This window comes from Capra hircus, chromosome 16, assembly GCF_001704415.2.
Source record: "Capra hircus breed San Clemente chromosome 16, ASM170441v1, whole genome shotgun sequence".
Classification (NCBI taxonomy): Eukaryota; Metazoa; Chordata; class Mammalia; order Artiodactyla; family Bovidae; genus Capra; species Capra hircus.
In genome coordinates, this window is record NC_030823.1 from 3354614 (window position 1) to 3377981 (window position 23368).

The following is a 23368-nucleotide window of genomic DNA, read 5'->3' on the forward strand; positions in this document are numbered from 1 at the left end:
GCAGTCTTCGGACCCCACCTCTCACACCCCCTCCTCCCCCTGCTTCCTGCCAGTCTGAAGCACCACGCCGCCCCTCCGGCTCCCCGCTCCTCCCTCGCTGCGGCCCTTTCTCCAGGCGCGGGAAGTGGGAGACTCCCGGCGCGGAAAGGGAAAGGGGCGGCCAAAGAGGGAGGGTCGCCGCCGCGGCGCGTCCCGGAGCGAGACATGCCGCTCTGCACTCAAGTCCTCGTCTCTCCCGCCTCCTGGGCCTGGGTCCGAGCGGAATCTCCTGGGGGACCTCCTGGTGCCAGGAGTCGGGGCCGCGAACCTCAAAGACCTCCCCCCGCCCCCACCCCCCAGCCTGGGATTGGGTGCGGTGTCTGTGATCTCTGAGCTTGGGTGATCAATTGGGGGTGGCATTTAGAGTCGCTGTGGTCCCTGACTTGGGAGAGGCGGTGGCTGCCTTCCGCACCCCCCGCCCCCGCCCTGCCTTCCCGGTTTTCCCGACTCCGACCCTCGCCTCTAACCCGTTTCCTGCTTCTGCCGACCACATTGTTTTCCTGGATGTGTCCCACACCGAGCAGCCTTTTTTTTTTTCCTGCAGATCATTCCCCCCCCCCCCCAACCCAACATTTTGCTGCCAAGAGAAGCTAGTAACCAAAACAAAACAACTGGCAGGAGGGGCGGAGGGGAAGAAAAGTTGTGCCCGGGTGACTTGTCCCTTCCCGGCTTTGATCCCCTTTGAAGTCCAGGCAGTTGCCCCCGCCCGGGATCGGGGGCCGCGTCGGAGTCAGGGCCGGGAGGGTTCCCTCCGGCTGCCGCTGCCCAACGCTGGCAAGGCTCGGGAGGCCACCGAGGTGTCGCAGTCCTCGCCCGGAACCCCGCGTTCCCGCCGCAGTCCCCACCCCAGGCCCGCGGAGGCCGCTGCTCCAAAGTGTTTTCTTTCAGCCTTAAAACAAAATCCGGAGGGAGCTTCCTTCCTCCCCACCTCACTGCGCTGGGCTCTGCGGGCCGGGCGGCGTTTGGCTGAGATGAATGGGCCCAGGCTAGGCTGGGAGCGGCGTCCCTTACCCCACCCCCGCAGCGATTAGGATCTGCACTGGGGCTGATAGCCCCCTCCCCTTTCCCCTGCATTTACAGGCAAGTGAACCGGAGCAAACGACTTCCGATCCAGTCTGCGCTGCTGCGACTCCCGTTTGGGATTTGATTTGCAGCATCTTCGAGCCTGTGCAACAAAACCCCGCGAAACACGCCCAGCCCTCCCCCGGCACCCCGATACGCACCCACTCTCTCCCGGGGACCCAGCTGGGCTAGTCCACACCCCCGCACCCTCACACCATGTTGTGCGGAAGGACTTCCACTCCCCGCCTGTGTCGTTGATGTCAGACCCCAGGCCAGCCTCCGGGCGCTGCAGTTCTCCCGGCTAATGCTGAGGCTGCGGCTCGGGCTCTAGCACAGGAACCAGCTGCCGCCGCGCCCGGCCCCAGCGCCCACCGCCTGCATGTGCCCGCCGTAGCTGCCTGCCCAGCCCGCAGCCCGCGCTCCCCGGAGCGCTGGAGACCACCGCGGGGGGCCCCTTCTGCCCTCTGGAGAAACGGTCTTGGAGGTATTGATTTCGGCGGTTGGATTTTTCCCGTGGATCTATCAATTCACAATTCGAATTTGGAAGAAAGAAGGAAAACATGACGTCTCCAGCCAAATTCAAAAAGGATAAGGAGATCATAGCAGAGTACGATACTCAGGTCAAAGGTAAGGGCTTTGAAAAATAGCATAATACATCTCTGTAGACCATGGAGACATACATTTCCCTGATTTGCAGGGTGTTCATTTCTTTGGGTGGAGCAGGTGGGGGCAGGCTGACCCTAGAAGTGGTTTCCTGGGTGGGTCTGCGCCTCCGAGGGATTGTCCATGGCAGGGGCCATAGGCTCTGGAAAGGCATTTTCGGAGTAGACTTTACAGTTGTCTGTAGGGCTGGTCATTATTTTGGTAGTCTTTTTCCCCAGGCTAAATAGGATGGGGGAGGGGCGGGAGGTTCTTGGAGAGAAAAGGCGGCAATTTGCCTCTGGGTGTCTGGGTCAGGTTTCCTTGAAGGACAGCTGAAATCTGACAGGTGTTTAGGAATTTATTTCAGAGGTTGAAGAGGCATCCAGGCAGAGAAAGGCAACCTTGAGAAGGTGTACCATTTGGAGAGCCCTGGGAGAGCCTGGCTTTTTTTTTCTGATGCACTATATCCAAACATGGTATTTGCTATGCCATCAGGCGCAGAAAGTCTGTAGCCACCTTGGGTGCACCTTGCACCTGCCTGGTCTCTGGTTGCCTGCATTCTGTCTGAGATCTGAGAACAGAAAGGATAAGGTCACTCACACCCAGTCTCCACCTTCACCTAAACCCGGATGGAGTTGGGATGTTCCTGGGTGGTGCTGATTCTGGAGAATGGGAAGACATAATTGTTTAACCCTTCTGTGCTGTTGTCTTCTGCTCCAGAACACACGCGTTTAAAGGCCCTCACACCTCTGCAGAATCATGAGGGGTAAAGCGAAATGTGGACCCAGAGAAAGCAAGGGACCTGTCGGCACATCTTTTCCCCTGCCTGACTTGGTGCATGAATCAAAGCCCCTTCCCAGGCAGCCTTTTTTAACCAGCAGTACCCATAGAAGGGGTTCCTGCCTGTTAAAGAGCCCCAGTTTATGGTTGTATAAGGCACTGTCCCTTCCTGGCCAGTCACTAGAAAGAGCCATGTGGCTCTAGCCCATTGAGACCTCAGCTGGGGAGTGGGAGAGGTGGGTGGCCTTGAATGTTACACCACATGGTTGGAGCTCTGGGTTTTCCTTTGTTTCAGAGTGCAGAGGGAGGGGCCCCTCCTTCTTTCCCTGCGCCAATGCAAGGAGACCTTTTCCTATCCTAGAGGACTTGGGAAGGGCCATGCCTCCCCTCTTAGGATTGCTGGGGGTGTGAGTAGGGCAAGAGTTTGAAATGGGCAGCTGCTTTATCTCTTGGAAGGTTGGATGGTAGTTTGAGGTCCATGTTGTGCCTATGGGATCTTTTTAATGTCATCAGCTTGGTCCATGCTGGAGGTACCCTGAAGGACCTTCTATCCACTGGGCTGCAAAGAACTGGGGGAGCTGACTGATGTATAGCTTCAGTTGAGCTGGGACTGGGAGAGGTGTGGCTGTGAGGTATAATTGAGGTCTTGGCCTCTGGTCACTGTTCATAATCCCGGCCTATTTCTGTAAACAATAGGCTACTGGCCTCGGTGTCCTGTCCAGATGTACTGCAGTTTGCTGTTGGAATCCCAGTTTTAACCAGATATGTCATTCTTTTTGTTTAATACGTTCTATTCTTAACTGTTGCCATAGGGAGGAGTGTTAATAACTTTGACTTTCCCAGATTTCTCTCCAGAAGCATGCCATTTGACTCAGGTGCAAAGTGATTTCACACATTTATTTTTTGGAAGGTTCAGGACCAATAGGTGTTGAATTGTATCTGCTGATTCTCTATTGGTGAAGGATTTCTCACAAGTGTCTCAAAATTAAACACTTTGTATATTTACAAACATTGCTGTTGGAGATGATGTAATGCAGTTGACTATTTGGGGTTTCTCTTCAGCCTTGCCACAGGCAGGGAACTGCTTTGCTTTGCACTGATATGTTTTCATTGACACTATTCGGCATCATAGAATTTTATAGGTGGCTGAGCATGATGTCTTACTCAGAGAATGTGCCCGATGAATGCTTATGAGACTGTTTTGAATGGTTTAGTCCCTCATTTATAGCTGAGGCAAGTGGAGAGAAATTAAGAGGCCTGTCCAAGGTCACACAGCTAGATGATAGTAGATCTGAAACTAGAAGCAAGTTATCGACTCCCAATTATCTGTTCTGTTCTATTCATATTTACTATGAAACGTCATTTGACCAGAGTAGGGTCAATGTATCATTGATCATATCAGAGTAGGGTCAATTAAAAAGCCAAAATCTATTAATGGATCATAGTAGAAATAGTGATAATAACAGATTATATTTTGTGTGGTCATTGTGTTCCAACCTGTCCCAAGTGCTTTATAAGAATTGTCTCATTTAATCTTCACCTAAAACCTGGAGGTGAATCCTGCTTCATTCTCTATTCACTGCATGAAGAAACCGAGGCCTAGAGAGGATAAAGAAGTCCTTCCAAGATCACATAGGCAAACCACAGCAGCGGGACTCCACTTCTTTATTCATCAGCTAGTTATTGAGTTGGAGAAGGCAATGGCACCCCAGTCCAGTACTCTTGCCTGGAAAATCCCATGGATGGAGGAGCCTGGTGGGCTGCAGTCCATGGGGTCGCTAAGAGTCGGACACGACTGAGCGACTTCACTTTCACTTTTCCCTTTCATGCATTGGAGAAGGAAATGGCAACCCACTCCAGTATTCTTGCCTGGAGAATCCCAGGGACGGGGGAGCCTGGTGGGCTGCCGTCTATGGGGTCGCACAGAGTCGGACATGACTGAAGCGACTTAGCAGCAGCAGCAGCAGCAGCAGCAGCAGCTATTGAGTGTCTTGAATGGGTTCTGGGCACTGATAATGTAGCTGTGGACAAGACAAAGTCCTCTCCCTCTTGAAGCTTTCAAACTAGAGTCTGTGTTCCCTGTGGAAGATCTTGGAGATCTGTGTTCTCCATAGAACTTGGAGACAAAGCTCCTGGTTTTGGGGTTGGCTCTGCTCGCCTGCTAGCTGGAAGCCCTTGGTCAGATTTATGATGTTTCAGCTTTTTATGGGTTGTGTGGGACTCATAGTGCTGCCAGTCTTACTTTTTTTTACAGACGCCAGGATAAAAAAGAAAATTAATTTTTTGGTCTGATGTTTAAGAGTGCAAGTTTTTGAGTCAAAGGGATCCAGGTTTAAATCTCAGTGCTGCCCCTCGCTTGCCTCGTTCCTTGGGCACGTCACCTGACTTGTCCAAGCCTCAGGATACTGACTTGAAAAACAGGCAGCGTAATACATGTTTCCTAGGTGGTTGTGAGAATTCAGTGAGATAGTGTATCAAAATCATTTAACACAGTATCTGGCAGTTGTAAATGCTCAGTAATAGTCAAGTGAAAGTGTTAGTTGCTCAGTCATAGCCAACTCTTTGGGACCTCACGGACTGTAACCCGCCAGGCTCCTCTGTCCATGAGATTTCCCAGGCAAGCCACCAGAAACAGTAAGGTCTGCTTAATTGGGATGAACATTCAGTCCGCTCGCCTTTTCACTCCCAAAGTCCCAGTTGTAATGGTAAGAAAGGAGTCTTAGGAATAAAACCTGGGTTCTAATTTCAGTTCCTCAGTAGTAATGAGAATACCTTGGTTTGATCTCTTACTGAGAACTGTTTTTCTTTCTGAAAAGTGAACAGGTAAACTGTCTAACTGTTGGTCGCCGTTGTTCTGTGTATCTCTGGCCAGAGTCCTGAGTCTTGCTTTCAGTCAAAATGGTTTAAATCAAGAGGACCCTTAATGGGCTTTGGGGAGCCCTGCCTGTCTGTGGTTTTGGCTCCCTTTAAACCACCTGCTTGCATGTGCCCTGAAGGACTTCTGAGACTGCAGCCCCAACCCTACCCCAGTGTGGTTTTATGAGGGGCGTGCCTCCTTAGTCAGCCTGCCTTGGAGCTGCCTTCTTAAAAACCATCATTGTTTCTGCTTTGTGGGTGTTCAGATTCCTTTGAAAGTTCATGCCTTTCAATCTCTAACTCGAAAGCAGTAATATTCTTAGTACTTGTACATGGCTCAATTTACAAAGTGCTTCGTATACATTAATCTCTGGAAATTCTTGACAGATTCATGGTTATAACCTGAGGCCTTTTGGCCTCTAGTCTGTCAGCTTCTTTGGGGATTGGAGCAGCGAAAGGTGGTAAGGTGCGGGGCATAACCTTCACGAGAGGTGATAATCTAGCTGGTATTTGGATGAGCTCACCTCATGGCAGACCCTCCCAGCTATTGTCCTGACCTTGTTCAAGGCTCCTTTCCTATACCCTTTCCATACCTTGAGTTTTTACATCCCCCAGAAAGCTTGAGATCGACAGTTAATGCAGATATTCCAGGAGGAATCATCTGAAACAGAGTGGCACTGTGTGCTCAGCCGTCAAATTCTCTTTCTTGAGAACATTAGGGGTCTTGTCTTTTTTTTTTTTTTAATGTCTTAGAAGAACAGTGTGTGTGCACCGCAGAGCTGAGAAGTGAAATTTTGTAATTTCCATCTGGAACATTTTGATAGAAAAGCCTCAGGCCTTTGCCTGGAACAGTTTAACCCTTTCAGGACCCTTTCAGAGCAGATGAAATTTAAAACTCTAGACATAATGTGTGTGCACACACACTTGGGCATGTGGATTGCAGGTATTTAAACAAGCTTTTTCTCTGGGGAGGTGTGAGTGGTTCTTCACTCCTGCCAGCAAAGGTCTTTTCAGAAGCTTCTTTCCTCCCAGCCGCCATCTCTCAAGGGAGCTTTGAATGTAATCAGTTTGTGAAAAGCTGCACTAAAACGTCTCGTTGGAATCCCCAAGCAGATGCCATCATCTTCCTGCGAGATGATGGAAGGCACCTCTTTCGCTGCTCAGGGAAGATAGGACTCTGTGGTAAGGCGAGCTCCTGGAAAAAAACGAAGCCCTTGCAGAAAGTCTAGTCCTGCACTCTGTATCTCCAAGTTAAAAGGCCCTGGAGGAAGGTGGTGGGCAGGGAGCTGGGCCTGCTGTGTGCTCTGCAGAGCAGCAATGGTTAGAAATGGGGTTCGTGAGGAGTCCTTAACTTTTCCAGTTTCAGGCACTCTCTTGAGGAGTGGGAACAGAAGTTTCGTTTGGAGAACCCCATCTGGTAGTGATGTACCACACAGGTTGAAAGCCTGGACAAGCCCTGATCATTGCTGTTATGAAATTTACAGAGTCTGACTTGACCCTGCGATGTAGGGTCCACACCCTTTAAAAATCAGCAGGTGCCTAGCCCCTGACTCATAAACTCCCACTGTTCACTGGACGTAAACGCGGGCTGCCAGTGGCACCTGTAGAGGACTCCTTCCAGAAGAGAGGTTTTCTTCACGAGAGTCATGATTACCTTAGACCCTAGACCTCTGAGGTCTTTGTCAGGAAAATATAATGTCATGTTGTGTGGAAAAAGAAGTTGCTATTTTGATTTCTGCTAGCAATAAAATTCAAGTAATGGCCTTTTGGGGAATCTGGGAAAGTCACCTCAAAGTTGTTTGATTTAAAAATAAATAATGAGAGCACTTAAAATGTTTCTGAAAATTACAAAATGACACCTTAACTGATTTTGCAATGATGTATAGGAACTCTCTTCTCTCTCTCTCTCTAACTGTGGTGAAATACACATATCATAAAATTTACCATCTTAATGGTTCTCAGGTGTACAGTTCAGTGGCATCATTGTTCTGTAACCATCGCCACCATCTACCCACAAAACTCTCCAATGCAGAGTTGAAACTCGGGACCTACTAAGCACTGACCATCCCCCACCATCTCTAGTTGGTGACCCTAGGCACCTGTGTCAGTGTGACGTGTCGTATGTATCCTTTTGTGACTGGCTTATTTCGCTTAGCTTAATGTGTTAAAGGTTCATCCATGTTGCAGACACTTGTTCATCCTCGTGTCAGAATTTCCTGCCTTTAGATATGTGTAATCCATATTTTACAATTATATGTATAATGTACATTTTAAAATCCAATCATCCATCCATGGACACTTGGATTGCTTCTGCCTTTTGGTTATTGCAAATAATGCTGCTGTGAACATAGATATATTCTTATTTTTGAAAAATCTTGTCTACACTGAAGTTTTACAGGCTGCATATGGATTTCTACATATTAATCACTAGTCTCGATTAAATTTTTAGAGTTAACGTTAAAAAATACATATTCATATTTCCATATTATGAATAAATACATATGTTCATAATATAAGCACTGTATATTAATAAAAATTTTATCCCTTTTAATAACTACATAAGTGACTAAATTTTCATTATATTTTTAACAACTTTATTGAGGTTTACTTGACATATTATAAACCACACATGTTTAAGGTATACAATTGATAAACTTTGACATATTATTTCCCTATGAAACTATTACAATAAAGATAAATGAATGAAACCACCAGAAGATGTCTTCATCATTTTGTGTTAATAAATGAATAGTGTAATACCATATTATAGAAAGGACATTAGGCTAAAAATTAATAAGTAAAAGCTGAATATTACCACGTTTTAAAAGCTAATGAATAAATGATGATCCAAGCCACCTAGATTGGTGTCTGGAAATTTTATTTGACCTTAGTAAATAAAAACAGTCTCACAGGGAAGTGGAGTTAATAATTATGTCGCAGCCATTCCTGTGTGTTTGGGAGGGAGGATACAGGATAAGGGAAGAAAGAAAAAAAATCTTGGATATGTTACAGGTTGAAGCTTGACAGTATCTCTTTTCCTATAGTCTTTGCTTAACTAGTTCCCTGGGCCCCAGGCCTCCTCTGCTGAGGGGTCACAGATGAACCAGATGCCACGGGGAGGGGCCGGGAGCCCCCTGGGGAGATCTACTCAGAATTGTCTGAATATGGCTTCTTTCCCCTAATGACTGATTCCCTATTGTCCGTTGAATAGAGACTAACTTTCCAAGGTGAACGTTACTTGGTCCTCAATACAGCTGCAACCTATCATTTCAACCATACTTTTTCATTTTATTTAAAATGAATTAGAGGCCTGTCTGGACTATTTGCCATTCTTCAGATGCATATATTATTAACTAATATTTTGCTGTTTGTTTGGGGTTTGATGTACTTAATTCTTATACCAACTGTGGTGGTTTAGTGGTTTAGTTGCTAAATCATGTCCGACTCTTGCAACCTCGTAGGTTGTAGCCTGCCAGGATCTTCTTGCCCATGGGGCTTCTCGGGCAACAATACTGGGGTGTACACCAACTGAAGGAGGAATATATTGTTATTATCCTCCTTTGCTGCTGAAGAAAATGAGGTGGAAGATTTAGTGGCTCACCCAGGGTCTGTAGCTGGTGAATGAGGGAACAGGAATTAGAGCCTTCGCCATCACCGGAGCCAAGTCTTTTCTTCTTCTTTTAAAAAAATATTTATTTACTTAATTAATCTATTTGACTGCACTGGGTCTTACTTGCAGTACACGGGATCTTCAGTCTTTACTGCAGCGTGCTGGATCTTGTCTCCTGACCAGGGCTGGCCCCTGGGCCCCCTGCATTGGAAGTACAGAGTCTTAGCCACTGGGCCACCAGTGAAGTCCTCCCGAGTCAAATTCTGAGTGCTGTTCTCAGAATACTTCTTTATCCTGCCCAGCCCCACATCTCCGCCTACTGAAGCCTCACCCTTCTAATAAAGCCCGGCTTTTCTGGGATGCCTTCTTTGGTCACACTGATGAGAAATGACCCCTCTCTCTAATTCACTCACTCACATAGCACTTTGGTTTACACTGCCTAAGGTTTTCAGTATTTGTCTTTCAGTCTTCTCTCCCAGGCTTCTGGTGGGAATGTTTTGAGCTTTGGGAGCACAATGCAAGGAGCATAGGCTTTGAGAGTCGCCCTTAGCAGGGATCATGTCAGCGTCACTGCCTTCCCCTACATCCTTGTTCACTTAACTTCTCTTTCAAGCCTCCTCTTCTGTGGCATGGAGATAATAAGACCTACCTCGCTGGTTTATTCTAAATGTGTGTAAAATTCCTAACTCCGTGTATGGCAAATATTAAGTGCTAAATAAGTAACTCTTATTATGTGGCGGGAGGAGAGTCCCTTCAGATGGAATAGGGTTTGTAGCCTAAATGGTGGCTCTTAGTATATATATATATATATACTGGCTATAATGATGAACGCATAAATGAATGACCTGGACTACTACAGGTAATATTTTTTTAAAAATAGTTTCTTAACTTGATCTTAACAATAAATCTTGCATAATACCACCAAAGTGATTTTTTAAGAAAACAATTGTTCTGCTGAGGTCATAGCATGAAAGACTGTTTACATCCATCACTGCCCACTTACCTTGCTCACATTTCCTACTACTAGAAGGCTAAACTGCCTCTCGTTTCCTTACCGCATTGTGTTATTTCATGCTTCATGCTTTATCCATGCTGTGTCTTCTTTTGGAATGGGTCCTTTTCCTTGAACCTGGAAAACTTATCCTTTAAAACCCAGCTCAGATGTCACCACCTCCAAGAAGTCTTCCCTGCTTATCCCTACTCTGCATAGTAACCCTGGGCAGGATTCCAAGCAGGATTCCTTAGTGTTTCTGCACAGGGCTGGTCAACGTACCCTCAGCATCGCCTCAGCAGTTTCTTTGCACCTCTTTTTATATTGCACTCATCATATTACACTGTAATCCCTTCATTTACACCTCATTGTTTACAACTAGCTGAGTATCTTGTGGACAGAATTGTCTTTTATTTGTTTCCATGTTTCTGGGCATGGAAATGAATAAATGCTTATAGATTGAACGTGACCCTTTTCTGCGTTGAGGTTGCATGTGGCAATGCCAGGATGCCTTGTTTCTGCATTTCTCTCCCTACTCCAATAACAAACCTTCTCCTGTGTTAATATTATTTGAAATTCAAAGTAGCTCAAGCATTGTGAATAATATCATTAGACAGGGACAGGTACAAACTATATTGTGCTATGGAGGCTCCCCGATGAGGGTGAGTTTTCCTTATTTACTCCCTGCTTTAGAATCATGGCCCTAGAGCTATACTTGAGTTCTTTAATCATGTCTCTTTCCTTAAACATCTAGGGAAAGATTAACTCTGAAATTCCAAAGAGTTGAAAACAAAAGTAAGATTTTCTGTAATTGAAGCAAAACACATTCTCCATTTCTCCAGGATTTATTCATCATCGAAACCAAAATTCCAAGTCTAAATTTGAGAAAGTTTAGGTGTGTTTTGACGAGGAGTTAAAACCGACTTGACCTGAAGAGGAACTACTGGGATACTTCTTTGATGCATGGGTTTGGAGAGCTGCTGCCCCATTGGAAGCAGCTGCATGATCAATGGTAAAAGGGGAAGGAAGGGATAAAGAGAAGAACTCTCCCCTCTGGTTTTGCAAGTCATTTGGTATCAAGTACCCTTGACTTTATTTATACATTGTGAATGAAGGGTTGTGAACTTGAAATATATATTCGTGAGGAAGGAGAAGCAGCTGGGATGTGCGCCTTCTCCATTTCTGTGGGTATTTTAGGATGCCATCTGTTAGGGAGAAGGCAAAGCATTTTTTTTTTTTTTTTTGACCTTTCTTCTAAAAATGTACTAATCAGCAGGCAGGTGACCCAGAAGGCGCTGCGAAAGTTGAGACCTTGTCTGCTGCCTGAGCCCAGACTCTACCTTTCGAATCAAGTGTGATGGATAGGGTCTGAGTGCTCTCCCTAGAGAAGGTGACCTCACCAGCCATGGGCTCCACAGGAAGACACAGCCCAGAAAACAAAGGGGGCCAGCAGCGTGAGCTGCCTCGGAGCCGGGGATGTGCCAAGAGCTTTGAGAAATACATCCTGTTTCTGAAGCGTGGACAACAGTTTCTCCACATAGCGAACCCTCTTGGAGATCTGCTCCTTTCCCCACTAGCGTTCTCCTTGTGTTTATTTGTTTATTGGGCTGGGGGTTGAGGATAGTTGATAGCAGTCAGAGTAGGCTGCTCTTTGGGGAAGCATCTTGACTGAGGTACCTTTTTTGGAGCAGTATCTTTTTGGGGCTATGACAAATTGAACTACAGGACTGCATGGTTCCCTGGGAAACAGTGCTGGATTTGGAGTCAGAAAGCCCTGGTTCTCGATTGGCTTTGCCATTTCCTGCTGTGATTTTGGGGGTCACTCACTTCAGGTCTCAAAAGTCCTAGTTTCCTCCTCTGTAAAGTCAGGATAACGATCTCGGCCCGGCTGATGATGTTGTTGAAGATGACTGGCGATTGTGTTTTAAGTGCTTTTGTTGCTGTTTAGTTGCTAACTGCTGTCCAACTCTTTAGCAACCCCATGGACTATAACCCGCCAGGCTGCTCTGTCCATGGGATTCTCCAGGCAAGAATACTAGAGTGGGGTGCCATTTCCTTCTCCAGGGGATCTTCCCGACCCAGGGATCAAATCCTCGTCGCCTCCATTGGCAGGCGGATTCTTCACCACCAAGCCCCCGGGTAAGCCCTTTAAGTGCTTTAGGTACAGTCTTAACTCATGAATCTCCCAGCAGCCCGATGAAGTAGCTACTATTATTATCCCCAATTGACAGATGAAACACAGGGAGGCTAACCAACGTACTCCAAAGCATATAGCTAGTCAGTGATAAAGGCGGAGTGGGGAACCAAGCCGCCTAAACATTGTTGTGTGGCTCCAGTGAAAGAATTCATTTGAAATGCCTTTGAAACTGTGAAATGCTGTAGACATCTAGTTGATTGTGCTCATTTCCTAGTGTCTTAATGCAAAAAAAGGAGTCCTGAATGCAGTGGTCTGTCTCTGCCTAGTATACACCTATTTGATTTCTCATCTAAAAAAATAAAATTAGAAAATATCTAAGGTCCTCCCTAGCTTTCATGGTTCATTATTTTTGCTTATTTAAGATATTGAAGATGACAGTTTTGCCCCTATTAAGCAGGCACATGTGTAAGTACAAAACCCATTGTATTCTCTGAATGACACTCTCCCGAGTCTCAGGGCTTGCCGTGTCTTTGTGGCTACTGCGTACCCCCAGTGTAGACCCCTGTGGTGGCTCACCCAGGTGTGAAATTGAGGGGAGGGGTAGTGACTTGCAGGGCTTCCCTGGTGGCTAAGATGGCAAAGGATCCATCTGCAATGCAGGAGACCCAGGTTCGATCCCTGGGTCGGGAAGATCCCCTGGAGAAGGAAATGGCAACCCACTCCAATATTCTTGCCTAGAGGATCCTGGCGGGCTACAGTCCATGGGGCCACAGAGAGTCAGACAGCACTGAGTGACTAACACTTTGATGGTGACTTGATGGGCCCATAGGTGGGCTTGTGATTGGGTTACTGGGGACAATAAATGCTTTAATCAGGATAAATATAGTAAACCTAGGGATTCCAGTAAGCTCAGAAACTTACAAACTGAGAAAATCCTCTCCTGATAATAGTTTTCCTCATCAATGTTGGTGGGCCAGAGGTGGAACTTGTTTAACTCTTGGTATTATAGTCACTTATGTTGTGTGCAAAGCTTGAATTTAAAAGAAAAAGGAAGTTGGGTGATTGTCTCTAATTAAAATTAAAGAAATAAGGAAGTGGGAGATTTTTAATTCCTGACATCTGGGCTGGGGCAAACTAGGGGAGGTAGTGTGGATGTGGAACTGAGTAGGCTTGATGCGAACATCTGGGCTTTGGGTAAGTGACTTCAGGCTCTGCCAGGATACAGGATGGCCTCTTGCACCTTCTGTTCCTCTCCATATGGTAGGCCCTTGTCAATAAAGGGATTCCTTTGAGAAGTGTGATAAGGTATGCTGTGATACAGAATGGAGGTGTTTCCACGATTATGTTTGTTTTCTCTCCACCTAATGAATAGGCTAAGTAACAGTCTGTTGTTTTAAAATGAGTACTATTAATAATGATGACAGCTCATATTTTTATCATTAGGGCGTTTAAAAAAATATCATTCACAGGGAGGAAGGGCTGTGGGGCCATGGAACTGCCCCATGTTGGATGAATCCTTCCACCTTTGGGATTCTCAGCTAAATAAAGTAGAAAGATAGATTACTGGTTCCTTGCTTCATCATTTTTAGGACATATGATCCAAAGTGGTTATCTTCAAATGAGTTGACACACTGAGGTTTCACACTGATAGTTGTCCTGAGAGAAGGCTAGAAACCAGAGGACAGATATCGTAGTTCTTCCTACTTATTTCTCCTACCTCTGGTTTACAGTTTCATCTTTTTTAAAACACTTTATTGGAGTATAGTTGATTTATAATATGTTAGTTTCATGTGAACAGTGGAGTGATTCAGTTATACATATACATACTCATTCTTTTTCAGTCTTTTCTCATATAGATTATTATAGAAAGCTGAGTAGAGTACCCTGTGGTGTACAGTGGGTCCTTGTTGATTATCTGTTGTATGTATAGGTTAATCCAAAATTCCTCATTTATCCCTTCCTACCATGTTTCTCTGTTGGTAATGATAAGTTTACTTTCGAAATCTGTGAGTCTGTTGCTGTTTTGTCAGTAAGTTCATTAATATCATTTTAAAAAATTAGATTTCACATGTGAGTGTAAGGTTTCATCTTCAAATGACACTAATAAGCTTTGTGTTTTAGACATCCTTAGAGTCACTGGTGCTGTATCTCTTGATCTCTCGTATTTATTCAGTGATTTGTGGTGATGTAAGTTATCTCAGCTTTTTGCTGTCAGCAATTTTAAACAAACATTGAAGCATTTTGGGTAGATGATATCTGCTGCTTTGATTACAGAGGTTCTTGATCTGGATATTTTAAGACCAGTCACAGCACAATTTTAGAACGCCTAGTCTTTAAACCCAGCCTTTGAAATGACCGCAGTGCTCGCACTGCCGGTCTGACGTGGGTCGCTCAGTTCGTCCTTTCTGACGGTGCATGTGTGCCCGTGAGATTTCTCCCACTTGGGCAGGGAGCAGGACTGCTGGTCCAGAAATGCTGGCTCTTCTGGATTCACCAGCAAAAGGTTAATCATTATCCAAACGGAAACAAACCTCCCAAGTTTCTAACCTTCCATTGCCTCAAGTCTTCTTGCTCCTCACAGGAGACGATGCGCGCGTATGCACGCATACACGCATACACACACACACACACACACACACACACACTCTCTCTCTGTTAACAAAACTCAGTGTAAAGCGATCTCATGTTCATGAGAGCTGGAATTACTTGGGAGGGGTACTTGTGTTCTGCAGGCTCAGTGGGTGTGTTGTGAAAGCAGGGCTGTTTGGCTTGTGGAGATTGAAGATAAGACTGTGATATGCAATTGAGTAAGAATTTGAAAAATTATCCGATAACATTAGGAGCAACAGAGCACTCGCTTGTGTTATTTAATTTTTTTTTTTAATGCTTGAAACTATTTGGAGGAGGAGTAAGGAGCTAGCATTGTTTTCAGGGCACGGGAACCCCCTCCCCACCCCACCAGCCACACCTGTTTGCCTAGGCAGAGAGTGTGAGGTCTCTGAGAGATCCTGACAGATCATTTAGTACATTCTTCTGGCGCTGGGCAATTCTTCAGTCTAATCCTGTCAGGAAAAGGTCTGGCAGCTAACCTTTAAAATCTTTTCCAGAAGAGTACACCGGGCTTACCTTTCCATCTTGTTCCAGTGACCCAAACTACAAACGGTCAATTCCTTTATTTGCAGAGCTTGAAACAAGATTAAAAAAAGGAGGCGATGAACTGAACTCATGCTTTTGCTTCCACCGCTACACCCTGTGGACAGCCCTTTGCTTCGCTTGGGTTCTCAGTATCCAGGGGAAGGAGGAGGTGATTGAGGAAACTTTCACGGTGTTGGCTCGTGGCTGCCGAGGTGTTCTTCTTCCCAGTCCCCTCCCCTCCTCAGTGCCACCAGTTTGGGCTCACCTTGTGTTGAACAAGGAAATCATGAGCTAATTTCAATCCAGCATCCATTTATTGAGCACCTAGTGTGTGCTCTGTATATGCTAGGTTGTGGGCATATAGAGGTAAATAACAGGGTTTTAGCTTTCAAGGAGCTTCAGCCTATTAAAAGGCATGGACAGATCATACAAATAGGTGGTAGGACTACAGTGGAGGGATATAGAAGGCCCAGAAGGGTGAGAATAGTCTGACAGTGAGTAACATTGATAAGGCTGGTGGGGGTGGGGGGGAGGGAATGGATTGTGATTACCTCCTGGTGTTAATAGAGCACTTGACATTCTGAGAAATGCCTTCCACGCTTTATCTTATTTAACCTTTAACTGGTACCATAGAGCAGGGCAGAGTGATTTCAGGCCTTTTTGCTTTTTGTTTTCTGGGCTTTGCTTAAGATACTTTAAATAAAATATTTTGAGATCATTACACATTCACATGCAGTCATCAGAAATAATGCAGAGATTGCATATACCTTTAATTTAGTTTCCCTCGATGGTTCACACGGTGTAAAATGATAGTATAGCGTCACAGTCAGGACACTGACATTGATGTAGTCACAGTGCTGAACAGTTCATCACTAACGTTCATCACCTCAAGCTGACCTGTTGCAGTCCTGTCTCCCTCTTCGCTTCATCCCACCTCCCTTAGTCCTTATCTCTTAACTCCTGGAAACACTACTAGTCTCTTCCCCGTGGTATGATCGTATCATTTCAAGATCATTATACAGATGGAATCGTATAGCATACAGCCTTTTAGGTTGGCTCTTTTTCGCTCAGCGTAAGTTTCTGGTGGTCCACCTCGGTCGCTGTGTGTGGCAGCAGCTGATTCCTCTTTGCTGCTGCCTGGCCTTCCACTGTATGGATGTGCCACTTTGCTGTGCGCTTACACACTGAGGGACAGCTAGGTGGCTTCCAGTTTTTGCCTGTTGTGAATAAAGTAGCTGTGGACATTCATGTACAGATGTTTGTGTGAAGATATGTTTTTTAAAAAGTGTAGGTAAATTTTTTATTGAAAAGTTTATAGATTAGATGGTGAAGAATCTAGATTTTGCTATTCACTAGGAGGTGACTTCCCTGGTGTCTCAGACGGTAAAGCGTCTGCCTACAATGCGGGAGACCCGGGTTCAATCCCTGGGTGGGGAAGATCTCCTGGAGAAGGAAATGGCAACCCACTCCAGTACTCTTGCCTGGAGAATCCCATGGACAGAAGAGCCTGATGGGCTACAGTCCATAGGGTCGCAAAGAGTTGGACACGACTGAGCGACTGCACTTAGGAAGTGATATATATTCCTAAAATTGATAGCTTCTTGAGTCTTAATTTCCTCATTAATAAAGTAGCATAATATATGTTCTGCTTCCATACTAGAGTTGTGTAGATAAACTGAGGTACTATATGGTAACAGACGCTATCAACTTAAATAAAATATAAATGTTTCTAAGTGGGACAAGTTACCACCTCACTGTGTTTTCTAGGAGAATTGAGCTGGAAACATACCCAGAGTAGTTCTTAAATTGAAGCCTAGAAACAGCTTTTTTAGGTGGTCTTGCTTTTACTTGTTATTGACATGTGGGTGTTTCTTATATATTCTGGTTACTTTTCTTCTGTTGGTGATATGGCTTGTAAATACCTTCACCCAGAGTTGGCTTATCTTTTCAGTTTTTATTGGATTCTTTGATGTATAAAAATTTTAAAATTTTAATAGATTCAAATCTGTCTAGCTTATCCTTTATTGTTTGGGCTTATTTTAGAATGCACATACACATAACCTTTCCTATCCCGAAATCATAAGGATATTCTCCTTTGTGTTCTTTTAAATATTTTTTAAGTTTCACCTCTCAGAAATCTGACTTGCATAAATGCAGAATTTCTTTTTGTGAGTGGTGTGAGGTTGGGATCTAACTTTCTTTTCTGGTCTATGTGGCTAACCATTTGTTCTGGTTCTGTTTGCTGGAAAGAGCCATCTTTTCCTCCATTAATCTGTAATGTCACGTTTGGCCGTGTATTGAGTTTACACGTATTTGTGGGCAAAATGAGCTTGCCATCATGCTTAGTGGTGTTTAATCCTGGGGCGTGCGACGGGGGCTGTTAGTGCAGAGCTGGATGCCTGCCTCCTGAGTAAGCAGCTGCAGGCTCTCCTCACGTCTCCAACCAGGTCAGCTCTGCTTTTAGGGTTGCTATGTTGAGTGTCCACCTCAGACTTTATTTGAAGAGCTTCTTACATTTAAAAACTTTGTTGAAGGTTTTAAAGCTATAGTTTTAGCAAATTCTTGGTGGAAAGTGTTTCAGAGATAGCTGGAGGTCTCCTCTCATTTTGAGTTGAATTCCAAGGGTAAGCCATGCAGAAGTCAGGACCTAGCAGTGAGGGGAGAATGTATTTGCCAAATAAATATAGGATTTTGTGATTGTCAGTAACCCTGAATATATCACCTATGTTACCCATAATTAGTGTATTGGTTCCACAAGAGATTTAGAGCTATCTAGAATCTAGCGGGTATCCTCTGCAGTTGCTTAAAGCAGTGGCGAAAAACAGCCAGCGTATGCAAAAAGTAATTTAAAAAATAATTTAGCCAACAGCAATACGAGAAATGACATCAGCCAGTGGATGACTGAAAATGAGTAGTATTGATAAGAACTTGAGGAATTCAGAGATGGGAGAGGTGTGGGCCAGAATGAATAGGACCTTGACTTTCAGAGTAGGATCTGGCTCACTGGGGAGTAGGAGGCGAGAACAGAGGCTGTGTGTGCGCCTCCCTGAGTGGTGTTCCCACAGCCCCGCCATGCTCACCACCCCCCCCTTCACTTCCTACACCGAAATACAATGATGGTTCTATCCACCCTCACCCCGCCCCAGGCCCCTTCCCGCAGACGCGCACTCCCTACCAGAAAGGCGCTTGTGAGCTGTTCGAGGGTGGGCAGCTTTTCATTTCCACGTTCCCAGCATCCAGCAGCATGTTGGCATGTGGTGGGCACCCAAAAATGTTTGCTGAGTGAGTGAGTGAGTAGATTCTGGCTGGAGCAGAGGAGAGTGAGGTGGGGCTAGATGGATTTTGATGATCTTGAAGATTAGCCAGAGTTTGCCATGCGATGAAGCAGTCAAAACAATAGAGGCTGTCCAGGTTGAAGGGCAGGGCCATGCAGGCCTACTTCAGAGAGACTCTTCAGTTGCTCTGGGTTGGAAAGGGAGACCCTTTCCAGACACTGCACGCTACTAGTCTGCCCAGCCCAGAGGTTGGTGCTCTGAGTATGTTGTTAAATGTCAGTTCAGTTCAGTCGCTCAGTGGTGTCCAACTCTTTGTGACCCCGTGAACCGCAGCACGCCAGGCCTCCCTGTCCATCACCAACTCCCGGAGTTCACTCAAACTCATGTCCATAGAGTCGGTGATGCCATCCAGCCATCTCATCCTCTGTCGTCCCCTTCTCCTCCTGCCCTCAATCTTTCCCAGCATCAGGGTCTTTTCAAATGAGTCAGCTCTTTGCATCTGGTGGCCAAAGTATTGGAGTTTTAGCTTCAACATCAGTCCTTCAATGAACACCCAGGACTGATCTCCTTTAGGATGGACTGGTTGGATCTCCTTGCAGTCCAAGGGACTCTCAAGAATCTTCCCCAACACCACAGTTGTTAAATGTGACCTATTTTTGTATTCGCCGACAGGGGGAATACAGTTCGCCATTAACTGAACTAGCAAGCCGTGCTCAGACAGATGATCCGAGGTGACTGGTGTCTGGGGTGAGGTGGTAACTGAGGCCCAGGTCTGTTAGGCTCCCACGCCTGCTTGTTCTTTTCCCGTCAGTACCATGTTTGTGCGCATTAAGTTGGAGACACTACTCAGGTGGGAGAATGGGCTGCAGAGCTGGGTGTGGGAGCCAGGGCCAAGGTGAGAGTCAGGAGTGCCTGGGGCTTCCAGCTTGGTAGGCAGAGAGGATGATGGCGGCAGTGGCAGGAATAGGAAGGGGAAGTCAGGGTCGCTGCGCTTGCCAAGAGAGGGAGCGTTACTCTAGACATCCTGAGTTGGAGGCGACAGTTCCATGCAAGCAGGCATTGCATCAGGCAGGTGACAGTGCCACCCCTTCCCCGCTGCCTCCACCCCACTTTCATTAGATCTGTCATTTTCCTTTCTTCTAAATTGGGGACGGTGCAGAGAAACCGTGAAATAGATGACACCTCGTGTACTTGCCAAATACCTGACCTCATTTGCAGCTTCTTTGCATTTCAGTTTGAGAAATGCTGTCCCTTGAAGGGGGCTTACTGTTTGTGTTCAGGAATTAATAGCATTTTCTTTACCCACTCCCGGTAGGGAATGAATACGGCTAAACAAGGAAAGGACAAACTGGAGCCCTGAGCTCCCCTGTTCTCTGATAAGCCTCTCTCCTGCCCCCATCGGAGGGTCAGCCTCTGAATTAAACAAAAGTCAAGTCAAACCTTGCCACCACCCTCCACAGCCTGAACTCCCATTGTTGATGAAGAGCTGGCAAAGGAACAAGTTATTTTAAAAGCATCCCAGGGAGTGTGGGAGAGGCCGAGTTCAGCACTACATGGCTGGGTGGTGCTCTTTCAAGGTGTGGAAGCAGAAGTGGCTAATCGTCTTAATTTGAGTAACTCTGGAATGATGAGATAGAGGTCTTGATTAGAGATTGTGATGTGGAATTTGTTGAGAGAGATCAGGCTAAAGCTGTTTATGGGAAAATATATTTGCGATATTGGCACTTGCCCTAAGTGGATTCCAACATCACCTCCAAAGGCTTTGAATTTTTAGTGTTATTTCTGTTTTGAGCAGGATGGCCTATGATTGCTTCTCATCAATGTGCTGGATCCAAGGAGACTGTAGGAATTATTCCCCTCCTCTTTTTGATTACCTACAGTTGGCTTGAGAATTTTAAGCAACTGGATTTTAAACAGTTTGGTAGGGGAACAACTACCCAAATGGAGATTGGAAGGCTTGCACACCGGTTCCAGTTTGACCCTTGCATTGACTACACGTGTGCTAGCTCAGTCGCTCAGTCGTGTCCGACTCTTCATGACCCCATGGGCCATAGCCCTCCAAACTGCTCTGTCCATGGAATTTCCCAGGCAAGAATACCTGTGTGTTTGCCATTTCCTACTCCAGGGGATCTCCTTGACCCAGGGATCGAAGCTGGGTCTCCTCCATTGGCAGGCAGGTTCCTGCGTTAACTCCATGGCCCCGAGTAAATCTGTGACCTCTCCTGACCTCAGTTTCTTCAACTATAAGATGATCGTGTAATAATCATACCTAGGGATTGCTCTGTTGATTAAATAATATAATGTTTGTGCATCTGCTTTGGAAATTACATGGTGCAAACAAGTATGTGTTAAGACTTTTATTTGCTGTGGCAGAAATTGGTGGACAGTCTCCTGGAGTTTGTTTTTATGGGGCTTGGCCTATATGATGTTGACTCCGGATGTCTGTTACGGTGAGTCACCTTCGGGGCCACGCTTGAAATGACATGCCATGTGATGGCGAACCTCTTTTGCAGTGCCCCAAGTCTAGGTTTGCTCTTGCGCAATTTGGGCGAGACTTATGGGCACACCCATTCTTCCCCTTTAGGAACAAAACAGCAACTTGGGCAGGGTAGGCATCAAGAAAGTGACTTAGCAGGCAAATATGTGATTAATAATGTAGATCTGGCCTAAATTTTAGTGCGGGCCTCTGTACAGATGGGTAAATGATAACCAGCAAGTCTGCTGAGTAAATCATATCCGGGAACCTATTGTCTTCCATCTATGCTTAAAGCGAATATGCCGATGCTGTAGTCTGTAGTCTGTAGTCCAAGTTCAAATAGATGCATACCAGCTGTATTACTTTGCGTTCATTTATCCGCATGCGTTTCTCACATGCTGAACTGTGAGCTCCTTGAGCAGGGACTGTCTCTGTTTATGCCTGCTTCTCTGGCATCGGTGTGATGCTTTGGCACACAGTAAATGTTTATTGGATGAATGAATGAATGAAACTCTTCGCGCTTTTATTCAGTTAAAGGGATTTTTGTAAAAGGTGTAGGTGTCATCTGCTAATTTCATAGATGTCTCAAACCGGAGACCCTCACTGCGGAGCAGGGACTCAGATTTATGCAAAGCTGGCTTGCGGCAGCCGCTGCCTCCTCCTTTGTCTGCCTCCAGCCAAGCTGCCCAGGCTGGATGGTGCAGAGGTGAGCACGGGCTCTACACCGGCCTGTGGTGTCTTGATAGAATAATGGCTTCCCTCAGCCCTCAGCCCCTTTGCCTTCCTTCTGCCTCAGTCTTTCTCATGCACAAGGTTGTCTTCATCACACTTCTTCCTTCCCTTCTCTTTTCCAGTGCTTATCCATTCTCAAAGATCTTTCCAAATCTTTCTTGGTGTTGGTGTATTCTTCATGAGTTAAAACCCAAACTGAACACCCTCCTCCAGCATACCTTAATCATAATGGATGGATTAGTGATGAACCTGAAAGGAGAAAAACCCCTCCGCACGGTTCACAGTGAAATGAAAGCAATGAAACCCCAGTGTTGTCAATGTGGGAAGCTCCTAAAAGTGCCCCTGGGCCTCCTGTGGAATCCTTGAAAGTTTCCATTTACGTCCTCATCTTTCTCAAATGAAATTTTTTCCTCCTCAGGCATCAGTCTTAAACAACAAAGAAAGCAAAGCCTTCTACAACCTGATTCTTATTCAGTTTTGCACCAGTGAAGAGTCCTATTGCCACTTAGTAGCTTTGTGACTTCAAAGAAGTTTCTAGGCTGTCTGTGCCTCCATTTCCTCAACTGTTGATAATATCACCATGTCTACCAAATAGCACCTATTCACAGAGTCATGGTGAAGTTTCTGTTTATGAAAAACTCCTTGTAGCTAACAAAGCGCCGTATACATGTCAGTATTTCTATTCTTACACTGGCTTTTCTATATCATGTTTCATTTGCACATACTGGATATTTCACTTACATTGTGGGCTAAGTCAGTTTCTTACCAGCCTGAGAACTGAAACACTATCACATGTCTTTTATGGGGAAATGTGTTAAACTTCAAATATAAATTTACAGAGAATCTTATTATGCAGCATATTCTATTGGTAAATTAACTAAGGGATATCTCTGCATTGTTAGGTATGGATGACAGAAACTCTATTTTATATTTCTTTTGTACCTGCCCTTGATGTTTTGCACAGTGCTGGACATTTAATATATACTATTGTTGATAGTTTGAAAAGCAATCTTACTTATGACCTAGAATCATTCTTATTTAACAGCAATCTCAGTGTCTTGACTTAATGTAAAACGGAGTAATTTATTTTGGAGCCAGGAATGGGAAATTGGAGGATCTTCCTCTTGGGCAAAATAGACCTTCCTCTATTTTGGTCTTGAAAAAAGAAAATCAAATCTACTTGCAAAAATGCTGTCTAAAAGAATGATGTATGTCTGCAGGCTCCTTAGGGTGATTTTTTTTCTTTTCTATTTTTAAGATGATATTCTTTTCTAACCAGCCAAGGGAACCATTTCCCAACCTCTTATCTTGTTGGAGGTGTTTCTGAAAAATATATCAAGTGTGGGAACCTGTGAGCACGGAGTTTATTTTTGTTGTTGTTCAGTGGCTCAGTCATGTCTGACTCTTTGCGACCCCGTGGACTGCAGCACGCCAGGCCTCCCTGTCCTTCAACATCACCGGAGCTTGCTCAAACTCATGTCTATTGAGTTGGTGATGCCATCCAACCATCTTGCCCTCTGTCATCTCCTTCTCCTCCTGCCTTCAATCTTTCCGAGCACCAGGGTCTTTTCTAAGACCCTTTGCATCAGGTGGCCGCAGTATGGGAACTTCAGCTTCAGCGTCAGTCCTTCGA

The 23368-nt window shown here is 45.5% G+C and overlaps 1 protein-coding gene across 9 annotated transcripts in view; it reads left to right on the top strand.

Moving 5' to 3' along the window:
* SRGAP2 (SLIT-ROBO Rho GTPase activating protein 2) overlaps positions 1-23368 on the top strand; it is a 255988-nt gene that overhangs the window by 830 nt on the left and 231790 nt on the right. For all 9 annotated transcript variants that reach the window (XM_013970021.2, XM_018060075.1, XM_018060073.1 and 6 more), the window contains exon 2: positions 1120-1728. In XM_013970021.2, coding sequence (XP_013825475.2) covers positions 1662-1728 — 67 coding nt within the window. In that variant the 5' untranslated portion in view covers positions 1120-1661. The remainder of the gene's footprint in view (positions 1-1119; positions 1729-23368) is intronic.